At 36.8% G+C, this 19426-nt stretch overlaps 1 protein-coding gene across 3 annotated transcripts in view; it reads left to right on the top strand.

Moving 5' to 3' along the window:
• Window positions 1-19426, top strand: part of dpy19l3 (dpy-19 like C-mannosyltransferase 3) — a 66720-nt gene that overhangs the window by 22670 nt on the left and 24624 nt on the right. For all 3 annotated transcript variants that reach the window (XM_047151696.2, XM_017459307.3, XM_017459306.3), the window contains 12 exons: window positions 1073-1194; window positions 2251-2396; window positions 2638-2761; window positions 3967-4101; window positions 4304-4435; window positions 6555-6656; window positions 7858-7931; window positions 9541-9699; window positions 12368-12490; window positions 15070-15181; window positions 16191-16247; window positions 16602-16684. In XM_047151696.2, the coding sequence (XP_047007652.1) occupies window positions 1073-1194; window positions 2251-2396; window positions 2638-2761; window positions 3967-4101; window positions 4304-4435; window positions 6555-6656; window positions 7858-7931; window positions 9541-9699; window positions 12368-12490; window positions 15070-15181; window positions 16191-16247; window positions 16602-16684 (1369 nt within the window). The remainder of the gene's footprint in view (window positions 1-1072; window positions 1195-2250; window positions 2397-2637; window positions 2762-3966; window positions 4102-4303; window positions 4436-6554; window positions 6657-7857; window positions 7932-9540; window positions 9700-12367; window positions 12491-15069; window positions 15182-16190; window positions 16248-16601; window positions 16685-19426) is intronic.

Genomic DNA, 19426 nt, shown 5'->3' with positions numbered 1-19426 from the left:
CTCTGTAGCATTGCTAAGTGAGATCTATATAGCTTTAAACCCAAACTCAAAGCAAGTGTGTTTGTGTAAGCAGATTATAATAACAAGGAAATAATAAGGAAATTTGACTTTGTGGAGAAATTTGGCTGGTGTTTAAATTCTTCCTTTCTTTTTTTAAACTAAAAAAGCAGCAAAAATGTAATAATAATGTGGCAGTTTAAACACTGGACAAAACTGAACTGCAGGATTATTTATTATGATTAGTAGTAGTAGTAGTAGTATTGTTGCTGTTGTTACTGAATAATAATAATAATGATGATAATAATAAACAACAATACTACTACTATTATTACTACTAATAATAATACCCGAAAGCTATCACGTTGTTGTTGTTGTTATTATTATTATTATTATTATTATTATTATTATTTTGTTGTTGTTGTTTTGTTGCTATTAGTTAGCATGTTGTTGCTTATATTGTAATTATTTTGCGTTTTATATTTGAAAACCTTTAAATAATCATTATTAAATAACTACAATATAATAAAAAATAAACTATTATTGGCAAGTTAGTCATTTCGGTAGGACATTACTGCACACAAATGAGCTGACAATAAATAAAACAATCAGGAGAAGCTATAAAAGCTCAAAAATTATATTTGTTGATGTGTGAGACATGAACATCTAGGCCACATTTTCTTTATAGTATGTGAATGTATAAAGACATGTGTGCATGAAACTTTTGGTCAAGTATTTGGTCAAGCATTTTCAGAGGAGAAATATAGCTGCATCCCTGCTAATGAATACATTTACAGTGGTTTACATGATGATTCACAAGGAGTTTCAATAACACCCAAAGCTGAGTTAATTATAAGCAATTACTATAGTAACATTATTATATTACATTATATATTATTGTTCAGTTATAGATTGAATAAACTTTAATTAATGCAAGTATGAAGTGCTAACATATTTTATGCCAGTTAAAAAGAATGTTGATGTAAAACATGAGTCTTGAGGGTTTTGGTATTAATAGCATTATTCAGCTTGGTGATAATCAGATGCTAAAAACTATTTTTTCCTGTGTATGCAGGTCTGTCTGAGCTCATAATTGACAACACGACAGAGTCTATGAGGACTATTAATATCCTACAACGTATGAACATCTATCAGGAGGTGTTGCTGAGTATACTCTACAGGATTCTACCCATTCAGGTATAGCCTAACGTTTATAAAGGGTTATGTTAATATAAGCACTTTGTAATGTAATCCATAAACAGTGATATACTGTAACTGTATATGTGTGGCCAGTTGAGGGAAAAAAAAAAAAAACACACATTAGATGTCGCTGAATTCTTGCCAAAAATGATCAAAATGTTGGACAAAATTGTATTTTTCACATCCCTAATGTAAGAAAAGAGATCATGCAGATCTCTCAAGAGATCAAAAGAGTAACATGCAGAGATCATGTTGGGTAAGAAATCAGTTTAACAAATGCAGTGGTTAAAACAGTCAGTCTGCTTAAAGATGTCTGAAACCATGCTAGCTACTTGTGATTTTTCTCACCATTTGATCGTGTTTTTGAATAGAGAAACAGACAGAGACCTAATCAAGTACGTTCGTAGTTAGATGCTGTCTGTCAAAATGTCTGCAATGCTCTTGCACTGTCACATCATCATCAAAACAGAGAAAAGCGCTTACACATGTTGTACAGAAGTTTTAAAATGCCTATATAACCAAATTAAGAACAAGAAATTTAGTCAGTGATCAGTGACATGATGATGAGCAGGGTGAAGGCAGTCATTTTCAATCTTTTTGTGTTGCTGCTCATGCTGCATGACAGGACAGTGTAATACAGTCGGAGGAAAGCATTATCTGCTCATTATGGGCTCATTAATGCCCACGATTGGCTAGTGTCACTGTGATTTGACATGTGAGATGAAGTATGCAATCCCTCCCACCTAGAGAGTATGACGAAGTTACTTCCATTGTCTCTTTAAATTTTACTTCCGGTTGAGATGCATCATTAGAGTTAGAGTAACATATTCCCCTTTTGAAAGCCTGTAGTCTTTAGAATTGTATATATTTTGAAAAAAATGCCCAAATTTCACCGGGGTAGGCCTTCCTCTGGCCGACATATGTTACTTTCATATGTACTTCCTGTTACTTTCATATATACTTCCTAGACATGCTTGGCCTTTAAAATGACAAAAATATATACTTTTGTGTGTGTGTGTGTGTGTGTGTGTGTGTGTGTGTGTGTGTTTACAGTCCTACCTCGAGCCAGTGTACTTCTATATCTACACTGTGTTTGCTCTACAAGCAGTGTATGTACTCGCTCTCTTCCTCACCAGTTGGATGCTCAGTGAGTCATGGCTGGCTGGGACTCTTGCTGGAGTCTGGTACATCCTCAACAGGTACGACGCATACACACACAGACACAATTTAAATTCTCCCATGAAACAGGACCTCATTGCTATTCTGAAAGGTTTTGGCTTCAGGGAAGGCTTTCTGAATAATTCCATTGATGTATTTTTTTTCTAAGAAAAAGGAACATTTCGACTACTGCATATGACCTTGTGAGTGAGGGTACTGACTGTATTTGTGTATGTATGTGTGTGTGTGTGTGTGTGTGTGTGTGTGTGCATGTGTGTGTAGAGTAGACACAACACGTGTGGAATTCACCATCTCTCTGAGAGAGAACTGGTCTCTGCCGTTTTTTGCGCTACAGGTGGCTGCCATAACCTGCTACCTGCGTCCTCATCTCCGGCTGCAGCACCAGGTACACGTTTGTCACGTGATTCTATTCTTTTTTTGATTATATCTTATACTTTGAGCACAACTGTAGGATTTTCATTATTTCAATGCTGAAATTACCATTATGTATCACAGACTGACTCACTGACCTGTCTGTCTGCCTGCCTTTTTGCCTTTCTGCCATCTTTTTGTCTCTGTCTGTCTTTCTGACTGTTTTTTTTCTTTCAGTTTGAATATCTGCCTTTCTATCTCTCTCTCTTCCTATCTGTTAGCCTGCCTGCACTTCTGACTACATCTCTCTCTCTCTCGCTCAAACGAATATGGCATGGATACATCTAAAAATTAATACACTACATGGCAACGTTTATAGTCAACTGACCACAACACTCATGTGCTTGTTGAACATCCCATTCCACATTTAGTCCCCTTTTGCTGTTATAATAACCTCCACTCTTCTGGGAAGTCTTTCCATTAGACCTTGGAGCATGGCTATTGGGATTTTCCCATTCAGCCACAAGAGCATTACTGAGGTCAGACACTGATGTTGGGTGAGAAGTCTTGGTCAACATTCCAGCTTATCCCAGAGGTGTTCAGTGGGGTTGAGGTCAGGGCTCTGTGCAGGCCTCTTGAGTTCTTCTAGTCCAAAAACTTGACAAACCATGCCTTTATGGAGCTCACTTTGTGCACAGGGGCATTGTCATGCTGGAACATGTTTGGACCTCTTAGTTCCAGTGAAAGGAAATTGTAATGCTACAGCATACAAAGACATTCTATACAATTGTGTGCTTCTAATTTTGTGGCAACAGTTTGGGGAAGAACCACACATGGGTGTGATGGTCAGGTGTCCACACACATTTGGCCGATTAATTGTGCGGCCCGAATGTTGGGGAAGACTTTTCCATCATTGCTTTTGACAGCCGCAGAGTTTAGATTTTTTTCTCTTGACTGTTCTGTTTTTCGTCTGAGTGCTAAGGTGATGTAACAGCTCAGATGGAGGTTTATAAATATTGGTGAAAAATCTGAAAGAGACATTAGTGTTTAACTGGTGCTTAACTGTGTGAGATGTTCCATCAGCCTATCCTTCAGACAGATTGTTATGTGGTGGAAGAATTCTCCATCACAGGGACATCCTGTACTGAGGTTTGGAGAGTTGAGGTTTAACATTGTGTGTGTATGTGTGTGTGTGTGTGTATGTGTGTGTGTGTATGTGTGTGTGTGTTCCCTGCACAGAGGGTGGTGCTGTGGCTGGTGTTTGTCTGCACGCTTTGTTTCTGTCTCACATGGCAGTTTAATCAGTTCATCCTGCTGGTTCAGGCCTTCCTCATCTTCACTCTCGACTCGCTGGACTTTCTCACAGCCGAGCAGGTAACACAAACACGTGCAAACAAAGTGTGCGGCATAAACCCAGGGTTACAGAAGCATCTGGTGTTTGTAAACCTCTGTTATGTGTGGAACACAATGCCGCTATCTATATATTGGTGCACGTCCTGTGAACACATTATCCGTTCAATACGAATAATGTATTAATATTCGGTTACATCCCTACCCTCTCTGTACGTGTGTTTAGGCGACGTCTCTGTATCTAGTACAAGTTTTGAGTCTGCTGTGTGTGTGGCTGCTGCAGTTCTGCAACTCCATGGTGCTGGGCTCACTGGTGCTCAGCTTCATCGTGGCTGTGCTCTTCATCAAACATTTCCAGGTATGAGCTGAAATTCAGCCTTCGCATTTACTATAATACAAGGGAATCACTAAAAGTGTTTGTTTTTTTGTTTTTTTTTTTTGTTTTTTTTACACTCAAGTGATGACCTGAAAAGTGGAGCCTGATACTCCTCTCAGTGGAGTAGACCAACTGTGGTTAGTTCAGGGGAAAGCTGACACTCGAAATGTGAAATACACTACTGTGCAAAATTCTTAAGCAGATGCAAAGAAATGCTGTAGAAGCAAAGATGCCTTCAACAATAATGAAACGAAATGTTTCTACATAAAAACAATACTATAAAGAGCGGTAAACAGTAATAATGGTCTCAGGTACATTTTGTGCAGTTTTATAGGGAAATGAGCTGTTAAATTTTGCTGAGGATCTTGCAGAACCAACCACGGTTCTTCTGGAGACTTTGACTGTCGTGCTTGCTTCTTATTTTTGCAGCAAAACCCAGAAGCACTCATTATGATTGTGTCTGGAAAACTAATGTATTGGAAAACTAAAATGTTTTTGTACCCACTCGATAATATGGAAGTTAAAAAAAAAAATCGATTTTAATTAAAATGTAAGTTTGTACTAAAAAAAATAAATAAAATAGGGTGCCTAAGACTTTTGCACAGTACTGTGTATATGAATATAGCTAATCCACACATCTGGACCTACTCTGCAGAAATAAGTTATTTGCCAGTGTTAATCGGACATCTAGATTTTGCCAAGAATAATACTTCTTTTTCAAGATGTAGAAAAGATTACTGTTGTGTTCATATACAAACCATCAAACTTTATGGACCAAAGAAGGCACAGATATTCCAAATGTCGACCATTAGCAATGTCTTTTTATGGGCCATTTTAATTGTGGCCAAGACTGTCCCAGTAATGGATGTCTCTGATCAGTCAGTGCTCACTGGGGAAAGTCTGGAAAAAGTATCCTATTTAAAAGCATTCATCTCCAAACCTGGAAAAATATAGAAACTTAGAAACCATTTTCGAAAACAAGGGAAAAAGTCAATAGATTTAGAACAATACTGTATTGCATTTATGTTATTTTGACAACAGAATTACATACTTTTGCAACCAGGTGTCACATTTTACAATTTTTCTCTTCTGGATGCAGTTAATAACTGAGAAATCTGTGTGTAGAACATCTGTAAAAGTTTGTGTTGTTTGAACCTGTTATGTGAAATAGCTTATTCAGGGCAGGACTAAATAAAAAAAGCTAAATTTATGATGATGATGATGATGATGATTATTATTATTACTACTATTATTATTATAATTATTTTAAATTATTAACATTTTGCAGATTCTGCAAGCGTAGGTAAACTTATGACCTCAGCTGTATAACAGCTACAGTACAATGTAGAAACATTGTATTTTAACCTTCTAAACATGCCTAGAATTCTGCAAAATCATTTTAGATAAATGAGGAGCCAAATTAACACATGCGTCTGTAAAAACAGAGATTAATTGTTTAATTCTTCAAATGCTAGCTTGCCTAGCTATATGTGCTTGGGTCAGAAATTGCACTCTTTGACCATACACTATGTACTTGACAATCTAGTTCCTGTTTTGTTTTGAGGTTGTTTTTTATTTTTATTTTTTTTGGTGGTTGTAATACATTATCCTATATTAACCATCTGGTTGAATTTCCTAGCGTAAACACACTGACTGCACCAGAGGTATATAAAGTGTGTGCTTTAAGATGTAGCTAGGATCTTTATATCCCACTACATGGGATAGTAGGAGACTTGACTGGAGAGTAAACACTTTGTAGTTATATCAATGTTTTTTTTTCTTTCTCTACTTTGACCTCTATTTATATTTATAATCTTTGTTTGAATAAGGCTGTGCACTTGTTCTCCCAGTGTGTGTTCTTGAGCTGCTTTTTGCTTTTTGCCCAGTTGGCAGCCATTGTCAGATAATGATGATCATTACATCTATTCTTATGTGCAGATTAATTAGTGTTGTATAACAGAATGTGTATACACAGTCAATAACTGAGCATTATGTAAAATTACACAGCTCAGAAGTCAGTATCTGTAATTACAATTAACCTTTTTAATTACCAGGTCTGCTTTACTTTTTCTGCTCCTTTATTTTTCCCTGTGCATCTCAGACGGGACTGAAAACGGGAGGCTTTGTCATGCGTGTAGGAAAGCTGGCTCTTCATGCAGTCCTGGTGCTTGCATTAACCCTCATCATCAATTATACAGCTAAGGTGAGTGCCGAGACATGGGCTACATCTGTTCAGAGTCAAGTCAAAAATATTCCATCACAGGGTTGTTCAACTCAAATTCCACTCAGTGTCCTTTCATGAAATTCCTTGCTTATAAAGGAATGGATAAGGTGCTAACATGACTGAATGGTGACAGTAGTTACTTTTTAATGTCTTACCATTTAATAATTAGTTTATAGGTATAAAAAAGTTCATTTTAAATCTTATATTAGATAGATGTTACCATTTTTTGACTAGTACCATGAACTCTGAAAAGATACGACATATATTTGAGCTTGGTATGCGGAGAATACATGCATAGCTTATTTGTTAATTAAACATTCTGTTTTTGTCATTGACTTTTCTTTATTCAAGCCGTGAAGACTTACGGAAACTATATGAAAGAGTGACAAGTGCTGAAGCTAATCTCTAGTCCAATGAGCTGCTTTCAGTGAAATAATTTACATAAACACGTGATTGGATAAATAGAGGATCAGCTAGAGATGTCAAGCTGGTTCATGAAAACTTTTTTTTCCATAAGTTTATCAGCTCTGCTGCTACTTATTTTCTACATTTATTAACAGCAAAGTTAGATTGATTTCTGCTCGTTCCATGGTGATATATCTTTGATTTCACACATGTCGTTTGGTTTTTCTTGCATAGCCCTCTAGGCTGCTACCTGTGATTGGTTGGATGATTTAAAAAACAAACAAACAAACAAACAAAAAATGAACTTGGTTTCATGTTGCACATTTTTTGGAAGCTCTCTGCTCTGTTGGAAAAATGATGACAGGAGTGTTTTTAATAGCATCTACGTTCAGCTTGTCTTGCTTACGGCTCCCATAGGATCGCATTTAAAATGAGTGATGACCATCGAGGCAAAAACCTTGAGTGAAACAGGAACAAGAGGGAAAGCTTTTGTTAATCAGCTAGCATGATTAGTGATGATGTTGGAAGTCCAGATGATATGCCTAATAAAGCATATTGTGACAATTTATTCTAATAATCATCCTCATGTAGTCTGAATCCCACTGATGGACTTGTGTTTTTCTGATTATTGCCTCTCGAGTGCTGTTCCGCTCTATTTATTATTTATTTATTTTTTTTTTGTACACCTGTCTCTACTCCTGACAAACTGTCTTCTATAACTCAATTCACCTTACACGTCTTCCTTTTTACACTTTTTCTTTGCTCCTAATGATAGCGAGTCCTGCAGCTGAGATCAGACGAGCACATCTTCAAGTTCATAAAGGCTAAGTTCGGCTTGGGGGCTACAAGGTAGGTTTTGCACTGGGATTCTCCCCTTCTGTAAATTTAAACCTTTTGTCATTAATCAGGGTCAGTAAAGCAGTGTTTTATTCAGGATCCATCTCTTCACTGGGGCTAGGCAGAGCCATTTATTCTCTGTGATTTATAGAGGTCTCGCTGCTGTGAAAAATGTCATCTGGAAAGCAAAATAATCTGTTCATTCACTGGATATTACAACGCTTTCACATTACATCCTGCCTGCAGGGCTTAATGACTGTATCACACCCACTGATCTATGTGTATGTATATATATATATATATATATATATATATATATATATATATATATATAAAACTGGATAGCTCATACAATTCTAAACCGCCAGCAGTAGGTGAAACCACCGTATTCCCTACCGACAGAGGGCGCCGACCGCCAAGGGACGAAAATTGTCAAGATGACCCGAGGTGCTGCTTTTATCTGCAAAACCACGTTCACTAAAGGATGTGGCAGAAGTGCCCACAGGTTGTAATTTATACAGACCATGTACCTATTAAGCACAAATGCGGCATTATCCCTCATAATCTTAATAATCAACAGTAAAAATACAACATCCCCTTTTTAAAGCAAAGGTACCAATAGTGTTCTTATAGAGATTTCACTCCGCGCTGTTAGAATATCAGCTTTGTGGTCAAAAGGTAAGAACAGAGAGCTTAGCAACAACCGGCGACTAAACACTAATGTTTAAACACTAAAACACTCACACTTAAACCCCAACACTTCAACACTACTGTAATCTACTGCGGGATAAGATACAGAAAATAATGACTTTATTATACCAGTGGGCGTTGAATGATCAGGTATTTCATACAGCTGTGTGTTATAGTGTATATTATTTTCTGTATCTTTTCCCTCAGTAGATTACAGTAGTGTTGAAGTGTTGGTCTTTAAGTGTGAGTGTTTTAGTGCTTAAGTGTTAGTGTTTAATATTCTCTGTACACAAGCATCTGCTGTACCACAAATTTTATATGTATGAATATATATATATATATGTATATGTGTGTGTGTGTGTGTGTGAGAGAGAGAGAGAGAGAGAGAGAGAGAGAGAGAGAGAGAGAGAGAGATCAGTGATTACGACCCATAGTGAGTTCAGAATGTTAGGGAATACGAAGACAGTTGCGCAGTAGCTGCACTGTTGGTGTCATGAGATATATATAAATCAGTGATCACACCTCAGTCTCTATTTTTCTAATTAAATTTCCTCTAACATTATCTATGTCCCCAGTTTCTGCTTTTCTCTCTGATTCTTATTTATTTATTTATCTATCTATCCATTTATTTATTTATTTATTTCAATGTTTATTCAATCACTTTATTGGCATGAATGCTTCACATTTAATATTGAGAAAGAAATTACAAGTTGATGCAATAATACTGGGAATAAAAACCTATAGAATAAATATTACATATATTTTTTGTTTATCATTAACACATTTGCACGCACACAAATTCCCAGTAGTATGTTATGGTGCATAATTAAAAGCTGCCATAAATGGCCCATGGTGTTTTTGGGTAAAAAGAAAAATATTATATATTGTCAAATACATTTCTTGTCCTTATGAGTCCCTCTCTCTTTTTCAGAGATTTTGATGCCAGTCTGTATCTGTGTGAGGAGGCGTTTGGCTTGTTGCCGTTGGACACATTTGATCGGTTAGCTGCTACTCTGCTGCTGTACCCTTACCTCTGTACACTCTTGGTACTCGCCATTGTGCTGGCGCTTGCTGCTCTCACCAACCTAAGGTATCCACATAAACAAATGTTTCATTATTTGCTGATAGTTTGCCTTGTTTCCCACTGAAGAGAGAGAGCAATGTAAAATCAATGCAGTGAAGGTTTTGCTTTCAGTATGGAAGATTTTCTGTGTATTATATATAATTTGTGTATTGTATTTTTCATAAACGTAACCACACAGTGAAATACAACTCGGATCGCTTTTACTGATGGATAATTTTCATCTCTGACACGCATTCAGCATTTTAAGTCTTATAAAGCGGTCTCCTACACTGAAGAGAACAAGCAATGCAAGCAACAGTGTGATTAACATTTTGCTTTTCATTGTGGCACATTGGCTTTGTGTTGCTAATGAAAAAGAGTACCACCTACGTATTGTGTTTCACATTTGCCCTGAAATTATGATTGCTTTTTTAACGGGTTCAGAATTCTCTTCATAACGACTTAGCGCCTAATGTGACTAAATGGCACCAACAGTTACCTTTTAATTCTTAAGTACTGACTACTCATCTAAAGTGATTGGTTTTTGAATTTTGAAGTGAAGTTGAAATTTTGGTCATTTTCCTAATGGCGCTTAACTTTATCGATTTTGTCTAACGTCATGGATTCTGACTGGATGTGTTTTCAATTTGACATAGAAAGAATAAACTCGTATGTCTCTGTCAATTCATCTTTAATCATTCTGTTTTGGGGATTGACTTTTTTAAACACGTCAGAAAATGAGTCCAGAGCGGGTAAATAAAATAAAAAAAAATCTATGAAAGTCTGTGAAAATGATACTGTTTCTGAGCTCATTTCTGGAGCTAGTCTCTGGTCTGATGAGCCTTCAGCTAAATAATTTATAGTAATGCATGAGATGGACTGCAACAAGTCAGAGCAGAGAATCTGCTACAGAAGCTCATCTAGTTCATCTTTTGACAACGTGAGTCACTGAACTACAGCTTGGCTTTTTTGTTGTTGTTTTTTTGACCAACTTTTTATTAGACCTACACCTTTTTTCATACATTTATCAGCTCCACTTAAAAAAAAACAACTCAAATAAATAAATAAATATATATATATATATATATATATATATATATATATATATATATATATATATATATATATACACACACACACACACACACACACACACACACACACACACACACACACAAGTATTTAGTTTCATCCTCTGAAATACTTTAGAGTTTGCATCTGATCAGTGTGCCACCAGTTTGATGACCCCACTGTTGTAATTGCTTATGAAAATGCATTACACTTTATAGCTATCTTTTTGATACATTATGAATTGTTCATGCATTATAAATACGGTTCATAACACACAGTACCAATCTCATACAAACATCCCATACATGTTTTGATTTTTTTTCTTGTCTTACTGAAAAATTAACCTGTGTTAAAATGGATGTGAGTTGAAGATGGTGGATTGTGCATGGTTCCTGTGGGCAACCTGAGACATGTGAAATGTAGATAAATACACATAACAATAAAACATTACTGAGTAAATAACTAAAAACAAATCTGAAACAGTAAGTGTTGCATGTATTGTTATGTTAGTGTATACATGTACACAAAAAAAATGGTTCTTTAAAGGTTATTTGGTTAATCTTTGTCCTAAGTGGAGCCCTTTCTGATAGAGAAACACTGTTCTAGGCTTCTGCGTAGAACTTTTAATGGTTCCCTAAGAGAAACAAGCAAAAGACACCTTAAGAGATGTAGAGTGAAATCAATCCTTTTAATTGGCTCACACACTCATCATGGGTCCATGCCTTTGCTCATAGACTGTGTTTTATCCATGTTCTCTCCTCTGTAATTACCAGTGATGAATAATCAGTGTTCTATGGGACATTCTATGATTGGGATATCATCTGCATCCCAGTGATACTGCAATTATGAATATGTATGTAAAGTAAAATAGATTTTAAACATAGTTAAAGTGGCCTTTATTACAACCTATGTCCATGCTTTGGATAAATAACATGAAACATACTACTGTAAAACTGAGCTACATTTTTACCTTGAAATAAAGTCATTAAAATGCTTTCAGAAATTTTTGGCATTCCTGTGTGAATCCATTTAACATCTAATTTTCCATGAGTCATCCATTATAGGTTATGAAACAGTGTATATTCTAGTTGTGTTACACAAAACCCTGTTACCTGAATACATTCACCCCTATCAGATATTTACAATATTCCATAAGTCACATGTACAACAGGAAGTTGTATCATCTGAATTTCCAGAAGGTCAGGGAAGAAAGAAATTTAAATGCTCAGTTTTTTTCTTTTTCTTTTTTTTTTTTTTAAATTTTCAAACATTTTGTGATATTGTACCACCTCCATTTTTACCCAAAGTATAGATTGAAAGTAAATTATTAATAAACAAAAAATCATTTCAAGTAATGTTGTCATGCCATTAGCATTCATAATAGTTAACCATATTGGTATTACAATTCTCTGCAAAAAAAAAAATAAAAGAAGAAGCAAAACCTTGTTTTCAGAAGCGAAACTTTGTTTTAAAAAATCTCAGAGATAATGTTATCTGTAAAGACATTTTAGAATGGTTAACTGCATATTTCTTTTATTCAATGCAGAAAATTAAAATAAAAGTTGAAATATTTAATTTTTGCTATTTTCTTTCTATATTCCCTTTTCCTCCTTGTCTGGTCTAGAGAGTTTGGAGCTGGACGAACATCTGGAGTCCCAGAGGAGATGGCATTCAGCATGCGTCCAGACGTTGCCTACAACCTCCTCCACACGGTCTTCTTTGGCCTGCTGGCTTTCTCCACCATGAGGTAAAGAGCAGAAGATTCAGAAACGGATAGTCCTGAGAACAAAAACTAAACTCCATGCGAGGGAAATCATGTTTTCTGTTAGCAGACTAGTAGTGGTGGATCGTGTACTGGTGTCAATATAAGACACTGGTAGAAATTTGAGCAGTTCTTTATTTGAAAAACTTGCATTAGACACTGTACAAAGAATCAACAAAGCATTTATAGAATACTTCTATTGTTACCTATCAGTTTATTCTTAGCATGTCGAACATTTATGCTTGTTGGTGTTTATGAAATTTGTCAACTGGAATAGATTTCAACATCAGTGTTAAACAAAACTACAAAGAAAACATGTATCTGCCTTAAAGTGTTATGTGTTCCACATATGGACATGGAGTTTTAAGACCGGTTCATGCTTTTAGCGTTGAGTTTTGCACTGAATGATTATTAAAGGGACATGCAGTCACTGTGATCAAAAAGTAGTAAAGAATTTCCTCACACCGCAGCTGCGCCTGCAACAGTCATGAATGCAGCCACAACAGTGTGACTTCTCAGTTTGTGAACAAGCCTATACACTCATTGAACACTTTATTAGGAGTACCTGTACATCCACACATTCATGCAATTATCTGATCAGCCACTCGTGTGGCAGCAGTGCAATGCAAAAATCATGCAGATATGGGGCAGCAGCTTCAGGTCATTTTCACATCAACTGTCAGAATGGGGGAAAAAATGTGATCTTTGTGATTTTGATTGTGGCATGATTGTTGGTGATAAACGGACTGGTTTGAGTATTTCTATAATAAAATCTGATCTGGGATTTTCACATTTTAAACTTTAGAGTTTACTCAGAATGGTGCAATAGCTCGACTCGCTTATTTTAATGCATTACACTAGTTGAGTGCTGACATACGAACTTGAAAGGGAAAAAGAAAAAACGAAGAAACAAAAAAAAAAGCAAGAGGAAACACAAAAGAAAAGGGTAAGCGTGACGTGCGGACAATGGCCTGCCTGGAATGGGGGCAGCCAGTTGGCGTGGGGATGATGGGAATTCCCTGGGTCTGACAGCGTTTTTAGTGACCTAAAAAAACTGTTTTTAGTGGCCATGCGGTGTTGGGTGTTGTTCTGTTCCTCTTCTTTTTCATACATCTCATACAGTTACCCTATGTTTGCCTATACATACATGATCTTGCATGTAGATCACACACGTAGATACTTACACCCTGAACCAACAACTATAGTATGTGTCCATTCATTAAATACATATGCACTACACATTAGCACCTTAACACCTACAATCATAATTATAAGACTGAAAAAACATAGCTTGGTGTGATGAATCATGATTTCTGCTGAGGCACACAGATGGTAGGGTTGGAATTTGGCGCCAACAGCACAAATCCGTGGGCCCAACCTGCCTTGTGTCAGCCGTCCAGGCTGGTGGAGGTAGTGTAATGGTGTGGGGTATATTTTCTTGACACACTTTGGGCTCGTTAATACTAATCATCTCTTGAATGCCGCAGCCTATTTGAGTGTTGTTGTTGAGGATATGCATACCTTCATTGCCACGATTTACTCCTCTTCTAATGGCTACTTCCAACATGATAATGCACCATGTCACAAAGCAAAAGTCGTCTCAAACTGGTTTCATGAACATGACAATGAGTTCAGTGTTGTTCGATGGCTTTCCCAGTCACTGGATCTGAATCCAATAGAACATCTTTGTGATATGGTAGAATGGGAGATTTGCAGCATGAAAGTGCACCTGAAAATTGCATGATGCAATCATGTCAATATAGACCAGATTCTCAAAGGAATTTTTCCAACATTTTGTGGAATCCTTGCCACAAAGAATTGAGGCTGTTTTGCGAGCAAAAAGAGGCCCTACCCAGTATTAGTACTGTACAGTGTTCCTAATTAAGTGCTCAGTGAGTGTATATCGTGATACGTCACGTACATATCATAGAAATGACTCTGAGTATTGTGTTTGTTTGTTTTTTCTTATTCAAATCTCCACCCCTGTAAGTTCCTTCTCTTTTTAGTTTCATTGCATTTTACATGACTTTTAAAATAAACAAAAACAACAACAAAAGGTTCAAACTTAAAGTTGCCGAAGACTTCAGTAACTTGTTTGATTTAAGTTTCACACCAGTCAGGTGTAGTTGATATAAAACTTTATACCTCCGTGTTTTCACGAACCTTCCTGTGTTCATTTATTATTCGTAAATCCCTTCTCGGTTTCTTTTTTTCCTCTTCTTTCTGCTGAAAATCAACTTTTTTTTTTCTTTTTTTTTTTCTTTTTTTTTTTCATCAGTTTTTCTTCCACTGACTCAGACCAGTTCTAATCTTTAATCTCCATCTTATTAGTGGAAGCCGCAAGCTGTGGGTGGTTTCGGCTACTTCTGCAGAAACAATAATGCCGAGCGAATTATTTTGCTGAAAAGATCGCAATATATCCCACTCGGAATTCCCTCTGGTGTCTTTTGAATACTAACACGTCTGAGAGTGCATGCTCATTCATAGATAATGTGTTTGCAGCATCTGATGCTGTTCTTTATTACAAAAGTAGCACAAAGCTGTGACATTGTCTCTGGATATAGGATGAAGTATCTGTGGACCGGTCATATGTGCGCCTTTACTGCCTTTGGCGTGTGCGGTAAGGAGATGTGGACTTTGTGCCTGCGAGTGATCCATTGCAACACTGAAGGAAAGGTGAGATCTTGCATACATATCCTGGTCTACCACAATATTAAAGTAGCAGTTTGTCATTTTTAGAGTGCTCTGCTGCAAATTGCATTTCTAATGACAAGCCTTTCCTTTTCCCTTGAATCGACCCCATTCTTTTGTTGAATTTTTTTCCCCCTGTATTCCTTCTTTAAAAGTTGCAGTGCTGGTCAGGTCTGGGACGGAGCTAATTTCCGGGCCAGAAATTTTTTTGTTAAAGTAACCAGAAATGAAGACACTAATCAGAAACAGGCATTGCAGTATTGTAAAGTACAGTTTATCTTAAGTTATTATAGAAATTATACTATTGTTATATCATTAGAAACTATTTTAAACCTTATAAACCGCATCTTTAAGTCTTAAAAGGATGGCAAAAACTTGTACATCCTCAGCCACATTTATCAGAAGTCGTAGTATGGATTCTGGTCAATTTTTATCCATATGTTTTGGCTAAATTAAGTGTTTCAAAGCAGCAGACCCACCCACATTATTTTCCTTAAGCATCAAATACTGCGACTTGCAGTGAGTGTCTTCTTTATTGTCATTACCCTGGAGTTTGCAGCTTTGATTTAGAAGATTATCAGTCAGGTAATCTTTTGAAGATCATCATTTTACCTTCTGTTCAGGGATTATTGTACCGAATACACTAAGCCGTAGCTTAGGGTATTTTTTTTTTTCGGTGTCCGAGAGGTCTCATGCTTGTATTATCAGATACCGCAGTAACATCCCCGCTCGGGAAGATAAGCAATTCAACCCGTGTAAATCTGAAACCTGACAAAATAAGGATATAGATCGTATCTCGGTGTGAAGGTGTATCTTGAGAGTTGCATTACTCTCTTGTGTGAGGAGATTGAGTTTCAGAGAATGTTTGTTTTCCACGGCAAAGCACCTGCATTTCAGATGTTCCCTCACTAGGTGGCAATGTAGTAACAACCTAAAACAAGACCTTATTTCCTTTCTTTCTTGTTGTGTGTTTATATGTTTGTGTTTTCCACAGCTAAAGTTGATCAGGTACTCCGTTCCGGTCGTGCTGCTGGCGTTCCTTTATTACAAGGTAATATATTTGCAGCAGGTGATCATTTTTCTGTTTGCATATTGCGCTAATCTGCCTGGGCAGCAGGGTGGCAGGAAGTGCTTAGCTCAAACAGCCATGCATAGAAACTTGGAGGGAAAATGTTAGCCCTCTCCAAGCATTTATTTTTAAGAGGATTTTTGCCCCTGCTGGGTTAATTCTGCTCTGTCAACAGCGGAATTGCAATATGCAATCAAGCATAAAATGTGCAGTTGTGTGTGTGTGTGTGTGTGTGTATGTGTTTGTGGGTGTGGGGTTTATAGTATTCCTAAACCTGTAGCATTATCTTTGAAACATTCTGTCTTTCTCTCATGTGTGCATGCTTTTGTGCTCTAGTTCTGGCCCAAACTGACAGAAGAACTTTCAGAGCTGAGAGAATTTTTTGACCCGGACACTGTGGAGCTGATGACGTGGATTAGGTAAGACACAAAAACGCATGATCACAGAATATTATATATAATCACAGAAGATATTATAACAGAATGTGCTGCAAATTTAATAGAGAACTCCAAACACACTTCGTATTCGCTCGTGAAAAAAAACACACAGTGACACTTAATCACATACACACCTAACAACTCTGGCTACAAACCAGATAAAGGAGCAGAGTTTTTTTGGACTGTTATTAGACTTTCTGGAGTTATTTGTTATTATTAGCTTTGTGGAGTGTGTTTAGACAGAGAGCAGATAAAACATATTTGGCCTGGAGTTCTTATTGCTCATGTATGTGTGTGTGTGTGTGTGTGTGTGTGTGGGGAAAGTAAGAAAGAGAGGGTAGAGTGTGAGATTTGACGGTACAGGACACAGGTTTTCTCGGTGCTAAGAAAATCCAATTTGTGTTGGGGATTAGAGTGTGGAGTTACCTTGACTGGTGCTGTGGTGCTAAGCCTTTTCTCCACGCTAATTACCCTGCTGATGAAAGAGTTAAGCGAGGGATCACTTTTCAGCAGTGCCGCTACTACTAAAGCTCTTTCTGTCTCAAATGTAGATTATCAATGATCTCTGTTCATTTGGGAAAATTGTCCTTGTGTGCGTATGTGTGTGTGTCTGTGTGTGTGTGACAGAGAGAGAGGGGAGTAAGCCGTTCCCCTACATCCTTGATTCCAAAATACGCTCCATATAAAGAATGCAGTGTTGATTGGGGAGCAGTGGATAAACAGTAAAATATGTGTGTATTTTTAGCTTCTTGTCATGCATTGTGAAAATATTGGAAATGAAGGCCATGATTAAGCAGCACAAACAAGTAAACGGTGCATTTTGTTTTCCTGTTAGATAGACAGTGAAAACTGAAGCCAGTAAAAATGTATTCAAAATAGTTAATCGGCAACAATGAGAGTAAAAACCTAGCTTTATGATAATCTCTTGCATGTCACATGGGCTGTCAGGATTTTATTCTAGTAATGGATGAATGGTGAAATGATGCTCAAGTTCTGTTATTTTGTCAAACCAGAACTTTTTGACATTTGCATACAGATTTATTCTTGGAAAAATAGTGATAATGCAGGCGGCACAGTGGCGCAGTAGATAGCATTTCCATCTCATGGCAAACATGATTCCTGGTTTGTGCCCAAGCTTGGTTTACTCTCTGTGTGGAGTTTTGTATGTTCCCATTGTGTTCATGTGGGTTTCCTTCAGGTTCTCTGGGAAAAACATGCCGGTATGTGGGTGGATTGGCAACTCTAAATACCCCTGTATGTGCGAATGTGCGTGTTGCCCTGTGATGTATTGTATTCCCGTCCAGCATTCCCAGATGCTCCAGTCCCACCATGACCATGACCAGGATAAAGCAGTTACTGAAGATGAGTGAATGAATGAAAATAGTGATAATGCTTCAAGTGCAAAAGTAATACAACAGTGCTGACATCTGTACAAATTCATGTATACCTGTATGTCTGTAAATCACTATTGGACAATATTAATGATGTCACTGTAGATAGAAGCATAAAACAATCTAGATGGTGTTATTTAATTGAATCTAATATCGTCACAAATCCAAACTCTTTACGCCCATAATAGTGTCCACCTAGTGTAATGCGATTGTTGGTCACTGGTCTAGTGTTTACACTTTTAAATAAATAACTTCATTTAAGTGCAAAAGTTTACACCCTGGAAGTTTTTTTTTTTTTTAATGGACAAAAAGTAAAATGTTTCTCTGTTTTACAGTTTTATTACATTACAACTGAGATGCAGGTGTAACTACAAGCCTTCAAGCCATAACATAATGTAACTTCATCAGAAAAAATGAGCTTGAAAAGGTTTTATCATGACTTTCTCTGTTGCCTGATCTGAATGAGGCAGTTTGAAATCTAGTCTATGATAGATCTTAGTATTACACCTCAGAGGATTGAAAAGCTGTTCAAATAGTATGAGAGAAGTTGGAGGCAGTTATAAAGGCAAAGGTCAGGCATACAGGTTATTAGAAAATACTTAGCGCACACTCGGACAGGGAGATGCAAACTTGGCAGCTGATTTAATTTTTACATGATTAGTATATCCAAAAGTGTGCTCTTGGAATATGTTGTGATTATGAAGGAATTTGTGAAACCTAACACTCTACCACACGTCTTATTGGTATAAAATAAATGTAATTCCTTTTTCTTTTTATCCTAAGGGCGTGCAAACCTTTTGCACTCGACTGCATAAATGTTGGTATTGAGTGTTAGGTTAGGTGCAGTGTAACTATGCCTTTAGGTATAAAACCTTCAACCACTCTTTCAAAGTTTTTAAAATGAAAGATTTCATCACTTATACTGCACAAAGTTATGTTGTAAAAGGCCTGTGGGGTTTGTTGCACATGTGGAAGCATGTGGAAGGTAAGGAGAAGTTGGAAAATAGTAATTGCTGAAAATAAGTGCTATTAGAAGTCATCATAATGAATAATCATCATAATCATAATGAATAAGTTGCTATACATTTCACAGTATGCTATGGTGCAGAGCATTTGTGCTATTTTACAGTTTGGGAACATGTTTTTAATAGAAGAGGTGCAATATTGAGAGAAAAACTATTACATGGAGAGTTATATTGAATTTATATTAGACACATTTTAATAGAGATTTAACATGTAGTCTCTATTAAAGTACCCCTGAAATTGAAATTGAGCTTTTTGTACCTGTCCCTTAGTGTTATTGAAAACATTATGATAGTATAACTAGAAGAAA

This window comes from Ictalurus punctatus, chromosome 27 (assembly GCF_001660625.3).
Source record: "Ictalurus punctatus breed USDA103 chromosome 27, Coco_2.0, whole genome shotgun sequence".
Taxonomy (NCBI): Eukaryota; Metazoa; Chordata; class Actinopteri; order Siluriformes; family Ictaluridae; genus Ictalurus; species Ictalurus punctatus.
This window is presented reverse-complemented; position numbering and strand designations above follow the sequence as displayed.